General features: G+C 38.4%; 1 protein-coding gene across 2 annotated transcripts in view; it reads right to left on the reverse strand.

Annotated features, from left to right (window-relative positions):
• Positions 1-21,564, reverse strand: part of lrig1 (leucine-rich repeats and immunoglobulin-like domains 1) — a 117,759-nt gene that overhangs the window by 2,237 nt on the left and 93,958 nt on the right. For both annotated transcript variants that reach the window (XM_060835676.1, XM_060835675.1), the window contains exons 10-16: positions 18,240-18,311; positions 14,871-14,942; positions 12,852-13,015; positions 11,539-11,859; positions 9,726-10,007; positions 4,927-5,364; positions 1,731-1,877 (exon numbers count right to left, since the gene is read on the reverse strand). In XM_060835676.1, the coding sequence (XP_060691659.1) occupies positions 1,731-1,877; positions 4,927-5,364; positions 9,726-10,007; positions 11,539-11,859; positions 12,852-13,015; positions 14,871-14,942; positions 18,240-18,311 (1,496 nt within the window). The remainder of the gene's footprint in view (positions 1-1,730; positions 1,878-4,926; positions 5,365-9,725; positions 10,008-11,538; positions 11,860-12,851; positions 13,016-14,870; positions 14,943-18,239; positions 18,312-21,564) is intronic.

Genomic DNA, 21,564 nt, shown 5'->3' on the forward strand with positions numbered 1-21,564 from the left:
AAGTATGCTCTTTAATACATCTAGGTATTCCACTATTTAGTCTCCACTTATAATTGTTAGAGAATGAGGAAGATCATTGTATGTCTAAATATTGACCAAATGTCAATGAATAGTGAGCAAGACCTCAGCTGAGGACCCAGGATGCCTACATTTCATCTTGTATCCTGCTAAATGTGTGGACCTCAGTTTACAGGAATATCGCAACTCCTTTTTGCAATATTGAATATAAAACAGCAAACCAGGTCAGTCCTTTGTGGAATTTAGTTTCAAGGTTAGCTTGATTGAAGGGATGCTTTTCCTATCAGGTCTTATAAGACTACAGAAAGAGAAGTATGCTATTCAATCTACCATTCAATGAGATCATGGCTGATCTGAATCCTCAATTTCATTTTCCTGCTTCTTCCCCTGCCATAACCCTGGATTCCCTTACTGCTTGAAGATCTATCTTGAATGTATGGTAAAGAGTTCCACAGATGATGTTCAAGCAATATATCCAGGATTTTATTTTGAAAAATGCCCTATTTGCTACTATTGAAAAGTACCTCCAAGTTTGCAGATAGCACAAAGATGGACGGGAGGATGAACTGTAGGGGCATGATGCTTTAATGCGATATAGACTATTTGAGTGAGTGGCAAATGCATGGCAGATGAATTAGTATAATGTGGATACATGGACAGCTCAGTGACTCAGTGGTTAGCACTGCTGCCTCACAGTCCCAGGACCAGTGTTCAACTTCAGTTTTCGGTGACTGAGTAGCATTGCACATTCTCCCTCATTGTCTCCGGGTGCTGCTCCATCTTGTGCAGGTTTAGTGGATTGGCCATGCTAAATTGCCCATCGTATCCGTGAATGTCAGGCTAGCCATGGGAATTGCAGAGATGGGGTATTGGAGTGGGTCTAGGTGGGATGCTCTTCAGAGGATTGGTGTGGACTTGGTCCAAATGGACTGCTTCCAGAGTGTAAGGATTCTATGAAATGTGAGGTTGTCCACTGAGGACAAAAACATGAAGGCAGACTCTGTGACTGCTGATAGATTAGAAAAAGGGGAGTTGTAACAAAACTTGGATGTCTTGTACACTAGTCACAAAGTATGCAGGCAGTGGCAAATGGTATGTTGGCCTGTATAGCTAGAGGATGACAGTACAGGAGGATTGACATCATATTGCACTTGTACAGGGCCTTGGTAAAACCACACCCACAACCACTGTGTGCTGGTCTGGTCAGGGAGGAAGTGCAACAAAAGTTGCAGATCAGATTCCTGGGATGGCAGGCCTGATCAATGAAGAGAAATTGAATTGGTTAGGACTATATCCACTGGAATTTAGAAGAATGAGGGGAACTATCACAGAAACCTATAAAATTCTTATAGGATTACACGTGGTAAAATGTCAGAAGAATGTTCCTGATAATTGGGGAGCCCAGAACCAGGAGACATAGTCTAAAAGATAGAGTACACTGTTCAAGACATGGAGAAATTTCTTCACTGAGAAATTGATGAGCCTGGGGAAATTCCATGCCACAGAGTGATTGCAGCTAAAATACTGAATGTTTTCAAGGAGGAGTTAGATCTTGTTCTTTAGGCAAGAGGAATCAAGAGACTGGAGAGCAATAGGGCACAGGGTATGGAAATCAGCCACGATCATGTTGAATAGTACAATAGGCTCAAAGCCGAGTAACAGCCTATTTATAATATACTCAAATTAGAAACATGATTTTAATAAAGCCATACCATTGCTCTCCATACGTCCATTAGAAAGTGTTGCTGCTAATTGCAAATTGCTACTGTCATCTATCTTGACACACGTTTCCTGATGCTCAGCCAATGTCCCTTGGGAAGAGAGGTAACTCGGTACATCAGGTGGCACAATGGTTTCATCTATAATATATGCATGTTCCAAGGTGAGAAGTAAGCCAGTCACATTTTCCTTACAGCAGAATTATAATAGAGGATTAACCATCTCTAATTTCAAACACAATTCAATTCACTCAATATGAAAAGCTTTGACGGATTTTAATTCACTAACTACTTACTAAGTATAAACTTGCTTTAACATGCAAATTGCCCAGCTTAGTTATTTAATCTTCAGAAATATCTTGACGTCATGCCAATATTTCAAAGTTGTAAAATTTTAAATTACTCACAAGGGCATGGAATTAAGTGTGTGTACCACCTGGACTAATGGTTCAAACAAAGCTATACTATAGTAGATTGAGAATTTACAATTAATTTTAAACATAGACCTAGAAATTTAATAACCAGTAACTGTGACCTAAAAGTGACTTCAGTTCCCCACCAGCATGGTGGATTCTTAACTTTCCTCTGAAGTAAGTAGACAAGCTAAGGAAGTATGGTCTTCCAGAACTAGGAATTAACCCGTGTTGCAAACTGGCACATTCCAAAGTCCAGGACTATGTCCTGAAGGACACAATGGGGCAGCTAAGTTAAATGTGAGGAGGGTCCATTCAATTATCAGACTATCCTGCTGCCTCAAATGTATGTAAATATAATCCCAAGAGAGAAAATGCTGGAGAATCTCAGCAGGTCTGGCAGCATCTGTAAGGAGAGAAAAGAGCTAATGTTGCGAGTCTAACTGATCCTTTGTCAAAGCTTAAAAAAAGGGAAAAACAGGGAGGTATTTATACTAGGCTGAGAGAAGGGAAGTCATAGCTCCTGGTCCACAGTTTCATTTCATCCTTTGTATTATTTGACACCTTATACACAAGCACTATGTAAATATAATCTTGTAAAGATAAAAACACATTGGGTTTGTTTATTTGTGACTTCATATGCTACTGTACAGAATTGAACTTCTTTAGTGACTATGTATGGTGATGAAATGTCTGAAAATGAAACTTCCAGCTCAGCGAGCAAACCTACATCCAGAACCTCAACCTGAATCTTCTCAAAACTCACTAGGAATAAAAAGGTTCTGGTTGAGAAATCCATAACCAAGAGGCATGGATTATATAATAAGAGGAATGTGTTTTCAAAGAAATTCAAAAAAGGTATTTTCTTCACCCCTGAAGTGATGGGGATCTGGAACTCAGTATTTCTGGTTCTCTACTTGAAGAACTGTCATTATGGACTATGAGTCAGAAAGCAGGATTAGGTTGGGTGGCTACTTGATGGGCTGCTTCTTGTCATGTAAACTTCTATGTTTCATAAATTATACTTAAAAACTGGTAAGTAAAATTATAAAATAAGCTATCATTTCAAAATCAACAGATTAGTAGTTACCATCTTTTTCTCATCTAATTGTTCTAATTATGGAAAAAGAATAGTCAATTAATAGAAGCACCACTTCACACATTGCATCAAAACTGTTTCAGCTGTGATATCACTATTATACCTTTACTGTCATGCACAATATTTTGCATAGTTTAGTTGGAATGAATTTTAATGGTGAAGGAGGACAACAGGATTACATCGCTCCTTTCACAACTCTAGGAACAATCAAAAGGTGTTTTACAATTTAAATGTAATCACTGGTATAACGTAGGATACTTAAAGCAATTTGCACACAGCATGCTTCCAGACACACATGCTATCACAATAAGATAACCAATGTTAGTGCTAAACATTGGCCAGCACACCAGAAATTATGTTTCATCTGATAATTATATACGGTCTTAGTACTGCACTACAGTGAGCATGGATCTCTGTGTTCAAATCTCTGGGGAAAAAAAATGTATCTTGAACCCAAGACCTTCTAACTCAAAGACAACAGACTGACAAATTAGTTTCTTCCCACGATTGTCAGCTGTGACTCAAAGTTTGAGAAGTCAACATGTCACATTGCTGTCTATAAATTACAGATCACTGAAGATAACTATGTGAATTTATCGAATGCATAGATGGAACAGTGGTATGATATATTGGTTGGTGTATTCTCCATTAAAATAGACAGCACTTTTCTGTTCCGAATAAATAAGGTTTATGAACAATGTCTTTTAAAAATGACAAGGCCATGCTAAAGTACTAAATGTCACAAAAACTTCAGGATTTCAAAGTCTGTGAGAAGATTTGTAGCTCGGGTGCTCGTTGTTGTGGTTCTGTTTGCCAAGCTGGGAATTTGTGTTGCAGACATTTCGTCCCCGTCTAGGGGATATCCTCAGTGCTTGTGAACCTCCTGTGAAGCGCTTCTGTGATCTTTCCTCCGGCATTTGTAGTGGTTTGAATCTGCCGCTTCCGGTTGTCAGTTCCAGCTGTCCGCTGTAGTGGCTGGTATATTGGGTCCAGATCAATGTGCTTATTGATTGAATCTGTGGATGAGTGCCATGCCTCTAGGAATTCCCTGGCTGTTCTCTGTTTGGCTTTTTCTATAATAGTAGTTGTTGTAGTAGTGTGGCGAGTCCTTTGGGTTGCTACTATTGTAGGACAAGCCAAACAGAGAACAGCCAGGGAATTCCTAGAGGCATGGCACTCATCCACAGATTCAAATCAATAAGCACATCGACGTGGACCCAGTATACCGACCACTGCAGCGGACAGCTGGAACTGACAACCGGAAGCGGCAGATTCAAACCACTACAAATGCCAGAGGCAAGATCACAGAAGCGCTTCACAGGAGGTTCACAAGCACTGAGAATGTCACCTAGACAGGGGACGAAACGTCTGCAACACAAATTCCCAGCTTGGCGAACAGAACCACAGCAAACTTCAGGATTAAAATTTTCCAATTTAAGCAAAATTAACTACAAGGAAGAAGTGCATTTCCAGTGACTTAAAACACTGAAATCAAATACACTGGCAAGATGACCACAGATGAAATACAAAATACATGACACTTAATCATAATTTAGGTGCACCAGTAGCAAAAGAACTACTCTTTCTTCAATCAAAATGATTGCGCTTAAGAGCAACTTGCTGCATTGAGTATGTTAGACACTGATGGTATTATATAATAAATCCTTTGTTTTCCTACCTGTATTGGTAACACTGTATTCTTCACTCTTCTTCCTAGTCTGATAGATGATGCATACCCAAACCAGTGACGTTATTACAATACTGCAGACTACAGCAATGACGACAATACCGACAGTCATAGTTCCATCTTTTTTGCTTTGTCCCACAACACACCTTGATGATGGTAAAACGCTGAGGTGGCTATGAGCTCGCTCCGTGCCGAGGGTGTTAGACATCTCACATGTGTATTTACCCTCATCATCCAATACCACATTTCGTATGATGAGCAGCTGATTTCCAGATGTGAAATGATGTCTCTTTGTAACCACCAGAGGTTCATCACCTTTTAACCAAGTTATCCGTGGAGATGGGCTTCCTGATGCCATGCATTGCAGAGCTATAGTTTCACCAATCACTGCAGTTTGGTCTTCAAGGGCATAAACCAGTGATGGGGTTTCTAGGAATACAAAATGAATAGGTGAAATTCTTTCATCTTCAATTTTAAGGGACACTATTTTAATTTATGAAGTCAGTGGGTGTGAATAACATTTATTGAAATGCATCAAATGTCTAACTAAGGCATAAATGTCATTAGAATCACAATTTACCTAAAAGCGCTTTTAGATTCAGCTGGGTAGGTATGAAGAGAAGCCTGAAATGGTCAATTTCTTTATTAGCTGCACTGCTAGCTAAAATAAATGTGAATGGGCATGTTTTGCAGAAATTCTTTTGTGAACAGCACAAAGAAGCTATCAATATAAAATAGTTACCAAGAAATTCTTGTGAAAATGTGTAGCTTACTACCAGAGAATGGTTGAAATTATAGTGAAATTGTATTTGAAAAACTATAAGGAAGAAAGGAATAGAGGGTTACACTGATAGATTTAGGTGAGGAAAGAAAGCTCCAAGCTTGAGTGAAACATTAAATGTTAAACTGGACAGAAAAGGGCAATTTCGGTGTTATATATTCTATGAAATCTTGAATTCATTTCCCCCAATTTCTCGGCCTCCATTTCTGAGAATTGGCTACCACTCTATATTACTATAGGACAACACAATGGCTCAGTGATTAGTACTGCTGCCTCACAGTACCAAGGACCTGGATTTGATTCCACCCTCAGGTGACTGTTTCTGTGGAGTTTGCATGTTCTCTGTGTGTCTGTGCAGGTTTCCTCCAGGTGCTGTGGTTTCAGTCCAAAAATGAGCAGGTTAGGTGGATTGGCCTTACTTAAGTAGCTCTGTAGACTCTAGGGCTGTGCAGACTAGGTGAATTAGCTATGGTAAGTAGGGTCAAGTCTGGGTGTGATGCTTTTCAGAAGTTCAGTGGGCCAAATAGCACCTTTCTGCACTGTAGAGATTCTAACGATTGAGAATAAGCCCTGGTTTCTCATTCAGTTAACAAGACAACACTCTCGCACACAGGACTTCCTATAAGTACTTTTATAAAACCAAGTGATGAAAGAGCAGCGCTCTGAAAGCTAGTGCTTCCAAATAAGCCTGTTTGACTATAACCTGGTGTTGTGTGATTTTTAACTTTGCATTTGGAGGTGCTGGTGTTGGACTGGGGTATACATTCTCCCAGGTTTTGTCCAATTTGAACAATGGAACTTTTCACACTAAATTTTACTCAATGAAGGGGTTGTTTACCTCCAAAATGTCAGTCTATATTCATTTTATTCCATGCACTACTGTTCTCAGCATTTCACCACCTCCCTCCCCCTAACCACAATACAGTTCTCCTGTCATTCATTTGTGATAATCTGGTTCCCTCTCTAACATGGGCGGTTATTTTCCTTATGTTCCTTTAGTGACATCTTAAATACCTTATAGAAATCAAAGCACAGCATGTCAACATAGAACATAGAAGGATACAGCGCAGTACAGGCCCTTCGGCCCTCGATGTTGCGCCGACCGAATCCTACCTAACCTATACTAGCCCAATAACTTCCAAATGCCTATCCAATGCCCGCTTAAATGACCATAAAGAAGGAGAGTTCACCACTGATACGGGCAGGGCATTCCATGAACTCACAACCCGCTGTGTGAAGAATCTACCCCTAACATCTGTCCTATACCTACCACCCCTTAATTTAAAGCTATGTCCCCTAGTAACACCTGACTCCATTAGCGGTAAAAGGTTCTTAGTATCTACCCTATCTAAACCCCTAATCATCTTATACACTTCTATCAGATCTCCCCTAAACCTTCTCTTCTCCAATGAGAACAGCCCCAAGTGCCTCAGCCTTTCCTCATAAGATTTTCCTACCATTCCAGGCAACATCCTGGTAAACCTCCTCTGCACTTGTTCTAAAGCTTCCACATCCTTCCTATAGTATGGCGACCAAAACTGCACACAATACTCCAGATGAGGCCTCACCAGAGTCTTATACAACTGCAACATGACCTCAGGACTCCGGAACTCAATTCCTCTGCCAATAAAGCCCAGTACACCATATGCCTTCCTCACAGCACTATTTACCTGGGTGGCAACTTTCAGAGATCTGTGTACATAGACACCAAGATCCCTCTGCTCATCCACACTACCAAGTAGCCTACCATTAGCCCAGTAATCCATCATCTTGTTATTCCTACCAAAGTGAACGACTTCGCACTTAGCTACATTGAATTCCATTTGCCACATTTCCGCCCAGCTCTGCAACTTATCTATATCCCGCTGTAACCTACCACTTCCTTCCTCACTATCCACAACTCCACCGACTTTTGTGTCATCCGCAAACTTGCTTACCCAGCTTTCAAGTCCTTCCTCTAGATCATTTATAAAGATAACAAAAAGCAATGGTCCCAAAACAGATCCTTGTGGTACACCGCTAGTAACTGCGCTCCAAGATGAACATAATCCATCAACTACTACCCTCTGTCTCCTTCCAGCCAGCCAATTCCTAATCCAAACCTCTAATGTATCCTCAATGCCATACCTCCGAAGTTTTAGCATTAGCCTACCATGGGGAACCTTATCGAACGCCTTACTAAAATCCATATACACATCTACTGCTTTACCCTCATCCACTTCCTTAGTCACCTTCTCAAAGAACTCAATAAGGTTTGTGAGGCACGACCTGCCCTTCACAAAACCATGCTGGCTATCCCTGATCACGTTATTCCTACCCAGATGTTCATAAATCTTATCCCTTACCATTCTCTCTAAGACTTTGCCCACCACTGAAGTCAGACTCACTGGCCTATAGTTACTAGGGCTATCCCTACTCCCTTTCTTGAACAATGGGACCACATTCGCTATCCTCCAGTCCTCTGGTACTATTCCCGTTGACAATGACGACATAAAAATCCAGGCCAATGGCTCTGCTATCTCCTCCCTAGCTTCCCATAGGATCCTGGGGTAAATGCCATCAGGCCCAGGAGACTTATCTATATTCATCCTTTCCAATATTCCCAAAACCTCTTCCCTGCATATTTCCAGGGCATCCATTCTAATTATTTGTGATTCCATATTCACATCAGCAACAGTGTCCTGTTCCTGAGTGAATACTGATGAAAAGTACTGATTTAATGTCTCTCCAATCTCCTCCGCCTCCACACACAACTTCCCACTACTATCCTTGACTGAACCGATACCTACCCTAGTCATCCTTTTATTCTTGACATACCTATAGAAAGCCTTTGGGTTTTCCCTAATCTCTTTAAAGGCGTAACATGTACTTAGGATAAAGAACTCCAATTCCTTTTTACAAATCAATGCTGATTCTTCCAAATTATTTTATTCAAGTTTTTAAAAATAAAAACAACCTCAAGAATTGGTAAATCTTCCCCATGACTGACAGACAAATTGATCCACAGCATCTCATTTTCTGCCTCACACTGTTCTTGAATAAAAGTTGCATTTGCTACTTCCAGTCTGATGGAATCTCTCCAGAGTCTAGGGAATCTTAGAAAATTACCATCAACATATCTACTACCTACTTAGCCACCTCTTAAGACCCTAGAATGTAGTTTATCAGAACTCAGGGAACTTGTCAGCCTGCATGTCCATCATCAGTACCAATTCCACCAAATTCCTCTCTTTTTCCTGATTTACATTTATTTATGGTAATTATTTATCTTCTGAAATGAAAACAGATAAAATATTTGTTCATTAATATCTATTAACACACATTCTATGGAGGGACCATCTTCACTTTATTTACTTTTTAAGAGATGTATTTACATCTCGAGCTAGCTTCCCTCATACTAATTTAGTTCTCCTGATTAATCTTGCCATTAATTATATTCTGTCCATTCATCTGATCTATTGCACAACCATGTGCTTTTATCTGATGTTTGACACTTTGATCAAATACATTGGTGGGTCCTCCTTTTAGAAATTTTATTTATGCTAAGAATACAATGTGAAACACCTCCATTCATTCAATAAACAAGTGTGATCTTGAAGAGACAGAATATGAAATAGACTCGTTACAGGACACAGGCAAGATACCAATATCAACCCAAACAATTCAGAGAACAATAGATGCAAAATTGTAAATCTCCCCAAAAATTTAAAAAGGAAAAATCTAACCAAGAAGAGTTTTGATTAGTGTTTCTTCTTACAAATATTAGGTCAGAACTTTAATAGGAAACAGTTTGTTTGCTTTTCCCTGTGTATTTGTCACAACTGACATCTATCAATTCATACAAAGATTATATTATCAAGTTAGTGATAGGAGAGCGAGAACAGTAAAACAAATCTTACATGGCCATTTACTAACTTAAAAGTGACAGTACAATTAGTAAGTAGGAGTAAGCATTTAAACACTACGTAGCAGTAACCCTAAATAAAACATAAATGCTGAATCCACTTACCCAACACCATGAGTGAGGCATTGGCCAAAATGGCCCCAGCAATATTTTGAGCTGTACAAGTATAAACTCCCATGTCTTCAATTTTGACATCCACGATAAAGAAAACATCATCTTCCGGCATCACGTGCATTCGCCTTTCTCGAGCTGCAGGAAAATCTGTGCCACCATCCTTCTGCCATGCAATTTGTGGAGTCGGATGACCAGTGGCAGCACATTCAAGACGAGCATTGGCTCCTGTTCGAATCGTAATATCTCTTGGGGTCTTAACAAATGACGGTAACACTGTAAACATAAAATGTTCAAGCTTGTTCAAAAAACATTGCTGATTAAACAAGTTGAAGATGAATTATGAATTTCAATTTTTGTGGGTTTATTTCCTTCCAACCCAGGGGGAGAAAATGGAGGTAGAGGTGTCAGATTTTCAGTTATCATTAAGCAAACAAATATCACAAAAAGGTCACTAAGTTTGGAATTTTATTGCACTGCTAGCGATGCATTTGAACTGGAAGTTTTCCCTACAATAGGATCTTGTCAGTTGTCTGCAAGTTGAACATAAAGCATACTTTTTTTTAAAAAGTCCTTCCTGGGAGCTTAGTAAATAAAGTTAAAATTGCATGGGTTTGTGGGTAATATACTAGCAAGGACAGGGAATTGGTTATCGTGCAAAAAAAAGCAGACAGTATGAATGAACTGCTTATTCTCAGACTGATAGGATGTGACAATTTGAGAACCACAAGAATCAGTGCTTGAGCACCACTCTATATCAGTGATTTGGAGTTCAGGCAAATTTGGAGATTGTACAAAAGACTGATGGGAATTTGAATTGCGAGGAGGATGCAAAGGGAATTTAAACAGACTAAAGTGGGCAAGAGCATGGCAGATATAATAGGATATGGATAAATGAATGTTATTCACTTTCATAGTAGGAACAAAGGTACAGGGTTATTGAGAGAGTTGGTAAGTGTTGGTTACCAAAGGGATTTAGGTGTCTTTGGTCATAAGTCACTGAAAATTAGCTTGCAAGTGCAGGAAGCTATTTGAAAAACAAGTGACATTAACCTTTATCACAACAGGATTTAAGTATAGGAACAGAGAAGTCTTGCTTCAAGTGTTCAGTACACTGGTGAGTATTTTGTATAATTCTGGTCCCCTTTTCCAAGAAAGGATATACTGGACATAAGGCAGTGCAGTGGAGGCTCACAAATAGTTTTCTGGGAATGACAGAACTACACTATGAGGAAGGATTAAGGAGACTGGGCCTGATTCCCTGGAGCTTCTTAGAAAGGATATGGGATCACCTTAGAAACTTAAGTTTTTTGAAGCTAGAATATTTGCGGGGGTGGTGGGGGGGCGGGGAGAGGACACTTCTCTGGTTGTGTGGTTTGAGGCCAGAGAATACAATTCTCAGTAATGACAAGCCTTTTAAGATTGAGATGAGGAGGAACAACTTCACTCAGATCTTTGGGCAAATCTTTGATATTCTCTAAGGCGGCTGCAAAAACCCAGTCATTAAGTTTGTTCAAGGCATTGATAGATTTCTAATTACTGATGACATTAAAGGGTAGGGAGGTAGATCAGAAATATGGCATTGAGGTAAATGATCAGCAAAGATCTGGAATAATAGCAGAGCAGGCTCAAAGAGGTGAATGGCCTTCTCCTGTTCCTATATAAAAACAAACATCTGCAAGATTTATGGAGCCAGTTATTCTTCTGTATTTGGTATTATTAACTTAAACTTGCATGTTTAGCAACAACTGACGTAAAAATTAGTAGAATTGTGAACTTATTAAGTGTTTATCCTACTTATACTCACCATTTACTGTAAGCTTAGCTTTATTGGAGTAGGTCGAGCCAAAGTTGTTAGTTATAATACACTGATATTTTCCCTCATCTGAAAATTTCACTTTTCTTAAAAGAAGACTGGTTGTGTATTCCATTACTTCACCATCCTTTGCCTGCACATGTGCAAAGTTCTCAATCTCAGCAGTGTGAAGAATTTCATGATCTTTCTTCCAGGCAAATATCATCGGAAAGTTGCTACTGCTTGCTGCAGAACAAGTGAAACGTATATCTTTGCCAAGCATAGCCATGGTTGTCTCAGGTTGAACTATGATCTGAGGCTTTGGAAAGTCATCTGAATAGTTAAATAGAAAACATAAATTTCAATTTAAAGAAACAATGTATATGGCTTTGGATGGCAAGAGGCTGTTGCAGAAATAAAACAAATAGTGATAAAATCAACACATAATGAAGTGAATATAAGGGGTATATCCAAAATGGCCAAAGGTGTAGGATTTCAAATTTCAAGTGGGAAAGGATCCACATTAAGCTAGCAGAATCAACAAGGTCAATTTTAAATAAATTTGCATAGTAAAATATTTTGTTTTTGTCCTCCTTAGACTTAACAAATGACAAAAGACATGACTTCTCAATATTCAAACACTGGAATCATCAAATCAGACAATAAAGACGACTAGATAATGAAACTCAGTAACATTGTAAAAGAATTATGTTAAATTCAATACTATTGCTGCAAAATCTGCAGTGAACAGTTGTTTTCAATTTAGAATTCTTTATACCGTTTCAAGTCATATGCAAAGTCACTGAATATCACAGTGAACATTTTCTCAAAATCTTGAGCAATCCTCTTTATGCCCATTTTAAAAGTAAGAGGATAGTTTGGTATCATGCATCAAATCAATATGCAATAGTCAGAACACAGCTTCTTCGAGACAGCAAATTTTCAATAACAATTGCATCAAGTGGGTATTAAAGATAAGCAATTTTCTACTTGGCCTGACCATTCCAGAAGTTATATCTACAAAAACCACATACTTCTCTGTAACCAATTCTAGATCACTATTTGAAGAGCACTTACATCAGGTCAATCTTGGAGAAGAACTGCATTTTAAGTAATTTCAATCAAATTATATCATGATTCATGCAGCATACCTTTATATTTCATTAGCAAACGGACTATTGAAGCTAAGTGAACCAACTAAATAGGTCAGTCATGTGATTCAAGAACAGCTAAAATTAGACTAAATATTAAGACAAAGACAACTTCAGCAGAAATATGCCCCACAATTAGTCAAAAGCTTTTAATTCCTTCAAAAAAAAACTTACCACAAACAAAACTTTCTGCAGTGACAATGAAGATGCTTTGGCCTTTTAGCGATTCTGGATGAGCGCATGTAGCGACTATACTGGATTGGAAGCCTTTTTCAATGAGCCACTGTGGCAGCCATTTTAATTGGCAGTCACATAAAAAGCTATCACTGTTCATTGATCTGTAGAAATACTTTAACCATTAATGTCTGAACATTATTTCTGTAATTCTATTAGATGCTTAAATAAAGTTATGATTAATGGAGCAGCCTTAATGCATTTGCCAGAAATACATTAGTTCGAATGTGAAATGAAAAGTTCCCAGTTCTTCCAAATTAAAGAATGCGTGCATGTACAAGCAGCCAGAATCTGTAGCTCAAACAATATGTTATCATGGTCAAGTTGGTTAGCACTTACAAATATGAGTCAATTAATTGCCAACATAATTTTTGTAAAGACAGGATAAGTGGATTCACAGGCAAATCTTTGAAGCTGGTTAAAAAAGTTGAGAAGATCAGTGAAGTAAGGTGTCCCTGTGATTTATATATTGGTGCTTTCTAAATTAGATCTTAGGTCAGGATATGCATGTCAAACTTTGAGAACAATTTTACAGAAAAAATGCCAAGGCCTCAGAAAGGCTGCTGAGAAAATAGATTAGTATAGCAGCAGGAACATGTACTTAAGTTGGATCCATAGACTAAAGAAGTTGAGTTCATTATCCTTAGAGCAGAGAGATGAAGAAGAAATTGACAGGTGTTTGAAATTATGAAGAGTCTTGATAGACTAGGATGCAAGAAACTGTTTCCACTGGTAGGAGATTGGAAACATTCGAATAAGAATTGCAATAATTAACAAAAGTAGCTGCAAATTGTGATGACCTAGAACTCACTGACTAAAAGTTTGTTGGAATTATGTAAAGGGAATTGGATATATGCTTGAAAATGGCCATCATACTCGGGTATGAAGAAAGAGCAAGACAGCATTTACTTAAACATATTTTTTTAAAGGAGCTGGCAATAATATTATCAAATTGCCTTTCTCAAATTGCCGTAGATTAGATTAGATTACTTACAGTGTGGAAACAGGCCCTTCGGCCCAACAAGTCCACACCGACCCGCCGAAGCGTAATCCACCCATACCCCTACATTTAACCCTTTACCTAACACTACGGGCAATTTAGCATGGCCAATTCACCTGACCTCTGGTTTCCTCGAATTCAGGACACTTGTTTTTTGCTAATGTCTTCATGGACAGAAGTTTTTTCAAACATTTTCTAAAATTAATATAAAGATCTATATATACCCTCATATGCACTATCCTAGTCACCACCTCAAAAAAAATTAAAATTTGACCAAAATAGAAGCGATAAAGAAATGCAGATGTAAATTACTTATAGCACAAACCTTTTATGATCTTGTGCACAAATTTTAAAATTATCATGATGACAGCCTAGCCATAAAATTGGCCACTCCTCTCCCTGCCTCTGATCAATTTGATCCTCAAGTGAAATTCCCACTACATCTGATTCCTAAAATTAAGCTTTTTGTTATTGGTTGAAAATCTTCCAAATGAAAATATCAAATTTTTCAAGAAACTGGCTATTATACACTACTTAAACTGGTAACATTTCTTTCTAACATAATTTTCAGATATTTAAAAATCAGGTTCTTCATAGTTAGTGAACTAACATTTCATGCTGATACAAACAGTTTTTTTTGTGATATGCACATTTTCAGCTGTACAAATAAAACTGATTCAGGTTCTACTTCTAAGTTCATAAAGGAAGGTTATTTGAAGTATTTTTTTTAAAAACTCTATAATACTGAACAGGCTAGTATTGAAACATTCTCATGTTTAGTGATATGCAATTTAAAACAGAAAATTCAATTCAGTGAACTACATTATTTTAAATGCATTTTGCATTTGTAACTACAAAAAAAAAGCCTCAAAAGATCCCTATTCCAAAGTGTCCATTAGACTACTTCCAGCCAAAACAAATTTCAAACCAGTTAGTGTGACACATTTCTATTTACTTACAGTTCTTTCAGATTCTTCATTTTGATGAATGCTTCTTCCTGGATTGACCTGATCATATTGTTTCCCAGATTTCTGTAGAAGGAGAAATTATATGTCGCCACTGTTTCAAAATTTTCCAAGGTAAAATAGCTAATTTGTTCATTTAAGAAAAACATCATCCACTTAATCTTACATTTATACAGTCTACTGTATGTGTACACCTTGATATCTACCTTTTACTTCTGAGCTGAAGAGATATTTGACAAACTGCACAGGCCTTTCAGCAATTTATTTTGGAGGGTCAAGGAAGAGAATCTAAAGTTAACCCATACCTGGAGTCATTCAAGTTTGCCCTATTCAATCACATTCAAAAATATAAATATGACAGCTTGTCCCAATATACATTACTGTCATAGCTTGTCCCGATATACGTTACTGTTCAATGGACATAACTTTAAAATTAGCAAATAAGGTATTTGGAAACATTATGCATGGTGAAGGTGGATGTAGAACTTGGAAAGGACATACATGTATACTAGTTGGTGGAATGGGCAGACAGATGGGAAGTGAAATTTAATGCAGTAAAATGTGACTGATTTTGGTAAGAAAAACAATATACATTAAAAAAAAGAGTACGACAAAAAAATGTTTAGGAATAAAAGGGACAGAGTGTATAGTCTTTGAAATTGGCAGGACAGGTTGACAGTATAATTAACAAAGCTTGTATATCTTAAACTTTGTTCACAGAACCATAAGGTACACCAGTAAGGAGGTTATGTTGAACTTGTGACTATTGCTTCCACAGCTGCAGTATTTCATCTAGTTCTGGTCACCACAACTTAGAAAGGACATAAAGGTGTTGGAAACAGTGTAGAAGTGGTCAGGGAAATGATTCTAGATACAAGGAACTTTTCAAATTTTGATTCTGACAAAGCGTCACTGGACTCAAAAGGTTAACTCAGATTTCCTTTTCTATGGATGCTGCCAGACCCAAAACCCCTCTGGAATATGATTCTACCCAACAATGCCCTAAAGTAATATAGATAAGCCCATTGAGTAAAGTACTGTTTTGTATAAAAGAAGTACATAGTTAAAATTAGTTTAGATAAGGTTGACAAATGCAAGATTTGCTCAAACATTTCACTCAAGTACATCTGCATAATGTAAAGTTTAATAAGCAAACTGAAGAGACAAACCAAACACAATACTGAACCCATTTAACTATGGACAATAGAAGTGTCACCTAACACTTCAGTACAGTAGTAAAGGAGTGCTGAACCTTTGCTGCTGCAACAATCTTTTCAGTTGAAGTGTAAGAATCTAGCCTTCTCAGGTAGGCATTGAAAAAAATTCCACAGATCTATTTACGAAAGGGCATAAGTGTACTGCTAAAGCATTAGATAATACTGGTCAGTCAACTAACTGACATCACTAAAAACACATTAGTTACTCACTATGTCATTGAATAACCAACTATATATAAACTGGCTGGTGTATCTGACTTCATTACTAGAGAGAAAGTTCTGAAGGGCAATTGAAATGCATGTCTTCTCCTAACTTGGAACATTAGTTTTCATATAAAAGTTGCAAGCAAACACAGAAATCTGACTGGATAGAAGTGAGTTGTTCTAACAAAAAAAAATTAAATCCCAACATTTTTTTCTCAATAAATCATCAAAAATACTCGAATACTGGAGATTAGGTACAGTAGACTATTATAGATCTAGAATTCATTGTTTCATAAGCCACAAATAACATCATTTTAAGTATTGGTAACACCACTGTCTGTAAAGACGGATTCTAGATTTTGAGGAAACTAACAGTACAAATGGTGGGAATTTCAGTTTTGTGTCACTAGTGTATGAATATTTAAAATTACAAATAAAATATTTTGACAAGATATTTCTCCAATGCTTTTGTTTATCTTCAATTCATATAAAGATGTGAATTAGGAGCAGAAGGTGGCCAATTAACCTTACATGCCTGTTTCACAGTCATGACTAATCTGACGACTTTATATTCCGGTTACTCCAGATAACCTTTCACCCCTTGCTCATCAAGAATCTACTATGCCTTAAAAATGTGAGAAAAACTTGCTTCCATTACCTTTCATGGATCAGAATTCCAAAAACTCTCAGCCATCTGACAGAAATGGATTTTTTTTAAAAAAAACAGTGATCCCTAGCTCTCTTTTTTTCTGTAAAAGACCTCTTTTCCACATCCAAACAATTAAATCTGCCTGGATCTTGTATGTTTCAATCAGGTTAGCGATTACTCTTCAAAACTCTAGTGGATACAAGCCTATCCTGTACAACTGCTCATTGTAAAACAAACAGCAATTCTCAGTGTTGTTTTTGAAGTCTAGTAAACCTTCTATAAGCTGCTTCCAAAAGGACTGCATTTCTTCCTTATATAGAGACACCAATACTGTACACAGTACTCTAGATGTGGCCTCACCAATGTCCTGTATAAATGAACATAATCTTCTTACTTCTGTATTCAATTCCACATGCGAGAAATAATCATATTCAATTAGCTTTCCTAACTGATTTATGTGCTCGCATACTAACGATATCTGATTCGTGCACTAGAACACCCAGACCTCTATGCAATCTCTCAACATTCCGATAAGGCAGTTTTCTTAATTTTTTCTGCTAAAATGTACAATTTTACATTTTCCCCATATTATACGCCATTTGCCAAGCCTCTGCTCATTTACTTGAGTATCTACATCCTTTTGTAGCCTTCTTATGTCCTCTTCATAACTTTTCTACATTGTGAATCAATAAATTCTGTCAACAGTAAATTTAACTGTACCTACTTTTGATCCATTCATTCAAATCATTTTCAAATTGTAAAAAATCGAGGCCTCAGCACTGATCCTGTAGCACACAAGTAACTGTATTTTGTCAACTAGGCAATGACCCATTTATACCGATTATTTCCGGTTAGCTGGCCTATCTTCCATCCACCACAATATGTTACACTCTATGTCATGTCACAATAATCAACAGTCTGGAAAGACTACAAAATGATTCTCATGAGTCAGTAGCAATCAGGAAAAGATCTTATTTGAGAATTAGCTTTCTCATCTAAATAAAAATCATGAAATCCATGCAAAAATTATGAAACTAGATCAGCAAAAGAAAAATTTGAGCAGGGTGCGGGTAAGTCACTGAATTTAATTATCTAGTATGTGAGGTTCTACTTTAATGCCTTAAGGACAAAAGAAAAATATAACCAAAGTTTAGGCTATAACCAGAAGGAAGCAGATGGCCTCTGCAAACTCAACTTCTTCTCAGTTTACAAAGAAGCTATTAAATTGCTAGCAGCCTTCTAAAGCAGCCACTGTTGGCAGACTGCTAACTCGGTGTATTATGGGATACTCACAGGTGTTCGAGGGCCTCCAGGCCTATGAATGCCTTTTTGGCTATAGATTTGATCTCGTTTCCAAACAGTGTTCTGCAGTTTCGCAAACATATACAGGAGATGAATAGAAAAAGAATAAGCACAATTAGTTCAGCAAAATTGGATCAAGAAATTATACGTAGAGGAGGTAACTTGAACTGCTCCAAGATTAAAAGTACAAATTCAGTACTGGGCTCTACTGCTTCGAAAGAATGACTTAAGAACTCATGAATTGCAAGAAAAGAAAGCCATGTGGCTCAAATTAAATTAAGTACCAAAAAATAAAAAGTAAAAATAAAAATCTGTCCAGTAATCAGCAGCAAATAACAGGTTAGATTAACTGTGCTGACAGCTGCAGCCTCCAGCATTACACCAGAGAAAATACTCAAATAACTCCAAAATCTTCCAGCCAAATCTACTTGCTTCTGCTTTATTTTCTGCCCTTGCAAACCTTTTGAAACACTTAAACTTGTAGCCCCATAAAATAACGACACCCTGCAAACTACTAAAATTAAGCTAGACTCTGCTTTAGAATGATTTTAGACAGTATAACTATGCTGAAAGGCTTCTCTCTTTCCTCCAAAAACTTAACAAATAGCATGACAAACTCTCTTCATTAACGTAAGTAATCTTGTTCCAGGAGAGTGAAGTCACACAGGCCAGAAAAATGCTAGAGCTGGTTGATTCAACTAGGATCAGGCTAAGAATGAAGACTTTGCAACTGGAGTATCCTTGACCAAGGAGGGAAAATTCTTTAAGATAAATCACTTTATCCATTCCAGAGTAACTTTCAATTGTATCCCACTGGAAAAGGTATACACATTTAATAGTTGAGGTTCTCTTACATTAGTTGATAGGAAGGATGTGGGTGGCAAAATCAATAATCATTTCCATTACAAAGGGTCATGGTCATGGTAAGCTATTTACTTAAACCACAGTATTTTGTGTGGCATAGGTACACCCATAATTCCAATAGAAATGTAGTTCCAGGAGTTTGGTTCAGAAACAGTGAATGAATGACAATACATTTCCAATTCAGGATGATGTTTGCCCTGACAGAGAAACTTACAGGTTGGTGTTACGATACAGCTTTTCCCCTTGTTCTTAGACGATGGGCATCACAGGTTTGGAAACTGGCATCATAAAAATCTTCAATTGCTGCAGTATGATTTTTTTTAGATGTCACACATCTACGCAGAGAGATGTGAATTCATGGAATGCGTTGCCAGCCGTGGTTGTGGAAGCAGAGTCATTAGGAACATTTAAGCGACTGCTGGATAGCAGTGAGTTGAGGAGTGCGTAGGTTAAGTAATTTGATTTTACTTAGGATTAATCTTCAGCACAACATCATGGGCTGATGGGCCTGTTCTGTGCTGTACTTTTCTATGTTCTACACATTTACCACTAATGCAGTGGTGGTGGAGGGAGAGCCAATCAAGTTAACAGCTTTGTACTGAATGATGATAGGTTTCTTGAGTGGTCGCACTCACTCAAGCAAGTGGAGAATATTCCACCATACACCTGACTTGGGCCTTGTAGATGGTGTCGAGAGTGTGGTGCTGGAAAAGCACAGCTTGGGACTGGGATATTATATTATGGGAGTTGGGGAAACGAGGAAGCTGTTGAGATGCACATTTATCCAGTGTGGTTGCAGGGTCCCAAGGTGGAATAGGAGGTGTACCTCCTCCAGGCGTCAGGTGGTAACAGTTTGACGGTGGAGGAAGCCCAAGACTTGTATATCCTTGATGAAGTGGGAGGGGAAGTTGAAGTGTTCAGCTACGGGTCGGTGGGTGCAGAGATGCTCTCTAAAATGATGCGCAAGGTGGCATCCTGTCTTGATTACCCAACGCCTCATTTCCCCTCCCCCTACAATGTCCCAGTCCCAAGCCTCCAACTCGACACCGACCTCCTCTGATCTATCAAGTTCTCCCTCACCTTCACCACCTAATCACTTTCCCAGTCACTTCCCCACAATCCCAACCCCCTCCCATTTATCTCTCAGCCCGACCTACAAGCCTCATTCCTGATGAAGGGCTTATGTCCGAAACATCGAATCTCCTGCTCCTAGGATGCTGCTGACCAGCTGTGCTTTTCCAGCACCACACTCACGACTCCAGCATCTGCAGTCCTCACTTTCGCCTTGTAGATGGTGGTAAGTTTTGATGAGCCAGGTGAATTATTCATTGGCTACACAAATCAGGGAACCTTACAAGTTCAGTGTCTGGTCAATTGTATTCCTCAGGGTGTTGACTGAAGGAGGGGTTCAGCAATGGTAATGTCAGCTAAATGTCAACAGGAGATGGTAATATTTCCTCTTGTTGGAGGAATTGCTTGGCACTTATGTGGCATGATTGTTACCTGGCACTTATCTCTCAAACATGAATGCTGTCCAGGTTTTGCTGCATGTGAGTACAGACTGCTGTATGATCTGAGGGACTGCAAGTGGAACTGAATCTTGCAATCATTGACAAAGTTTCCAAAATATGACTGGAGGGTGAAGGAGAAAGAAGGCCAATGACAAAGTAAAATAAAGATGATTGGATATTAAAACACTGATCAGAAGAACTCCAGCGATGATGCCCTGGGGCCAAAGTGAAACTTTCAACAGCCACAATCACTTTTCATTGTGTAAGACATTAGCAAGTTTTAGCTCACCAGCGCTGACATGTGGAAAACTTCTGAAAAACATCCTTTTGGGCAAGTTTTACCTACACAGCTGCAGCCTATCATATATTTTTCTTAGATTAGATTCCCTACAGTGTGGAAACAGGCCCTTCGGTCCAACCAGTCCACACCGACCCTCCGAACAGTAACACACCCAGACCCATTTCCCTCTGACTAATGCACCTAACATTATGGGCAATTTAGCAGGGCCAATTCACCTGACCTGCACATCTTTGGACTGTGGGAGGAAACCGGAGCACCCGGACGAAACCCACGCAGACACTGGGAGAATGTGCAAACTCCACAGAGACAGTGGAGGCTGGAATCAAACCTGGATCCTGGTGCTGTGAGGCAGCAGTGCTAACCACTGAGTCACTGCACCACCCCAAATCTGTTACCTTTTGCACAGGAGGGATGGGCAAATTTTTCAGAAATTAATTTGTACCAGAGGTGATCCAAGCACAAATATCTAATGCCATTTACAACCATCTTTAAAACAGTAAAATGACACTAGCAATGCAAAATAAAGTAAATGAAGTTGATAAATACATGTAAATATATCAATTCTTCCATTAATCTACAGCAAATACGACAAGCAAACGCAACATTTGAAAAAGTGAAATCATTGAACACTAGTATTGTG

Source organism: Hemiscyllium ocellatum, chromosome 14 (genome assembly GCF_020745735.1).
Source record: "Hemiscyllium ocellatum isolate sHemOce1 chromosome 14, sHemOce1.pat.X.cur, whole genome shotgun sequence".
In the NCBI taxonomy this organism is placed as follows: domain Eukaryota; kingdom Metazoa; phylum Chordata; class Chondrichthyes; order Orectolobiformes; family Hemiscylliidae; genus Hemiscyllium; species Hemiscyllium ocellatum.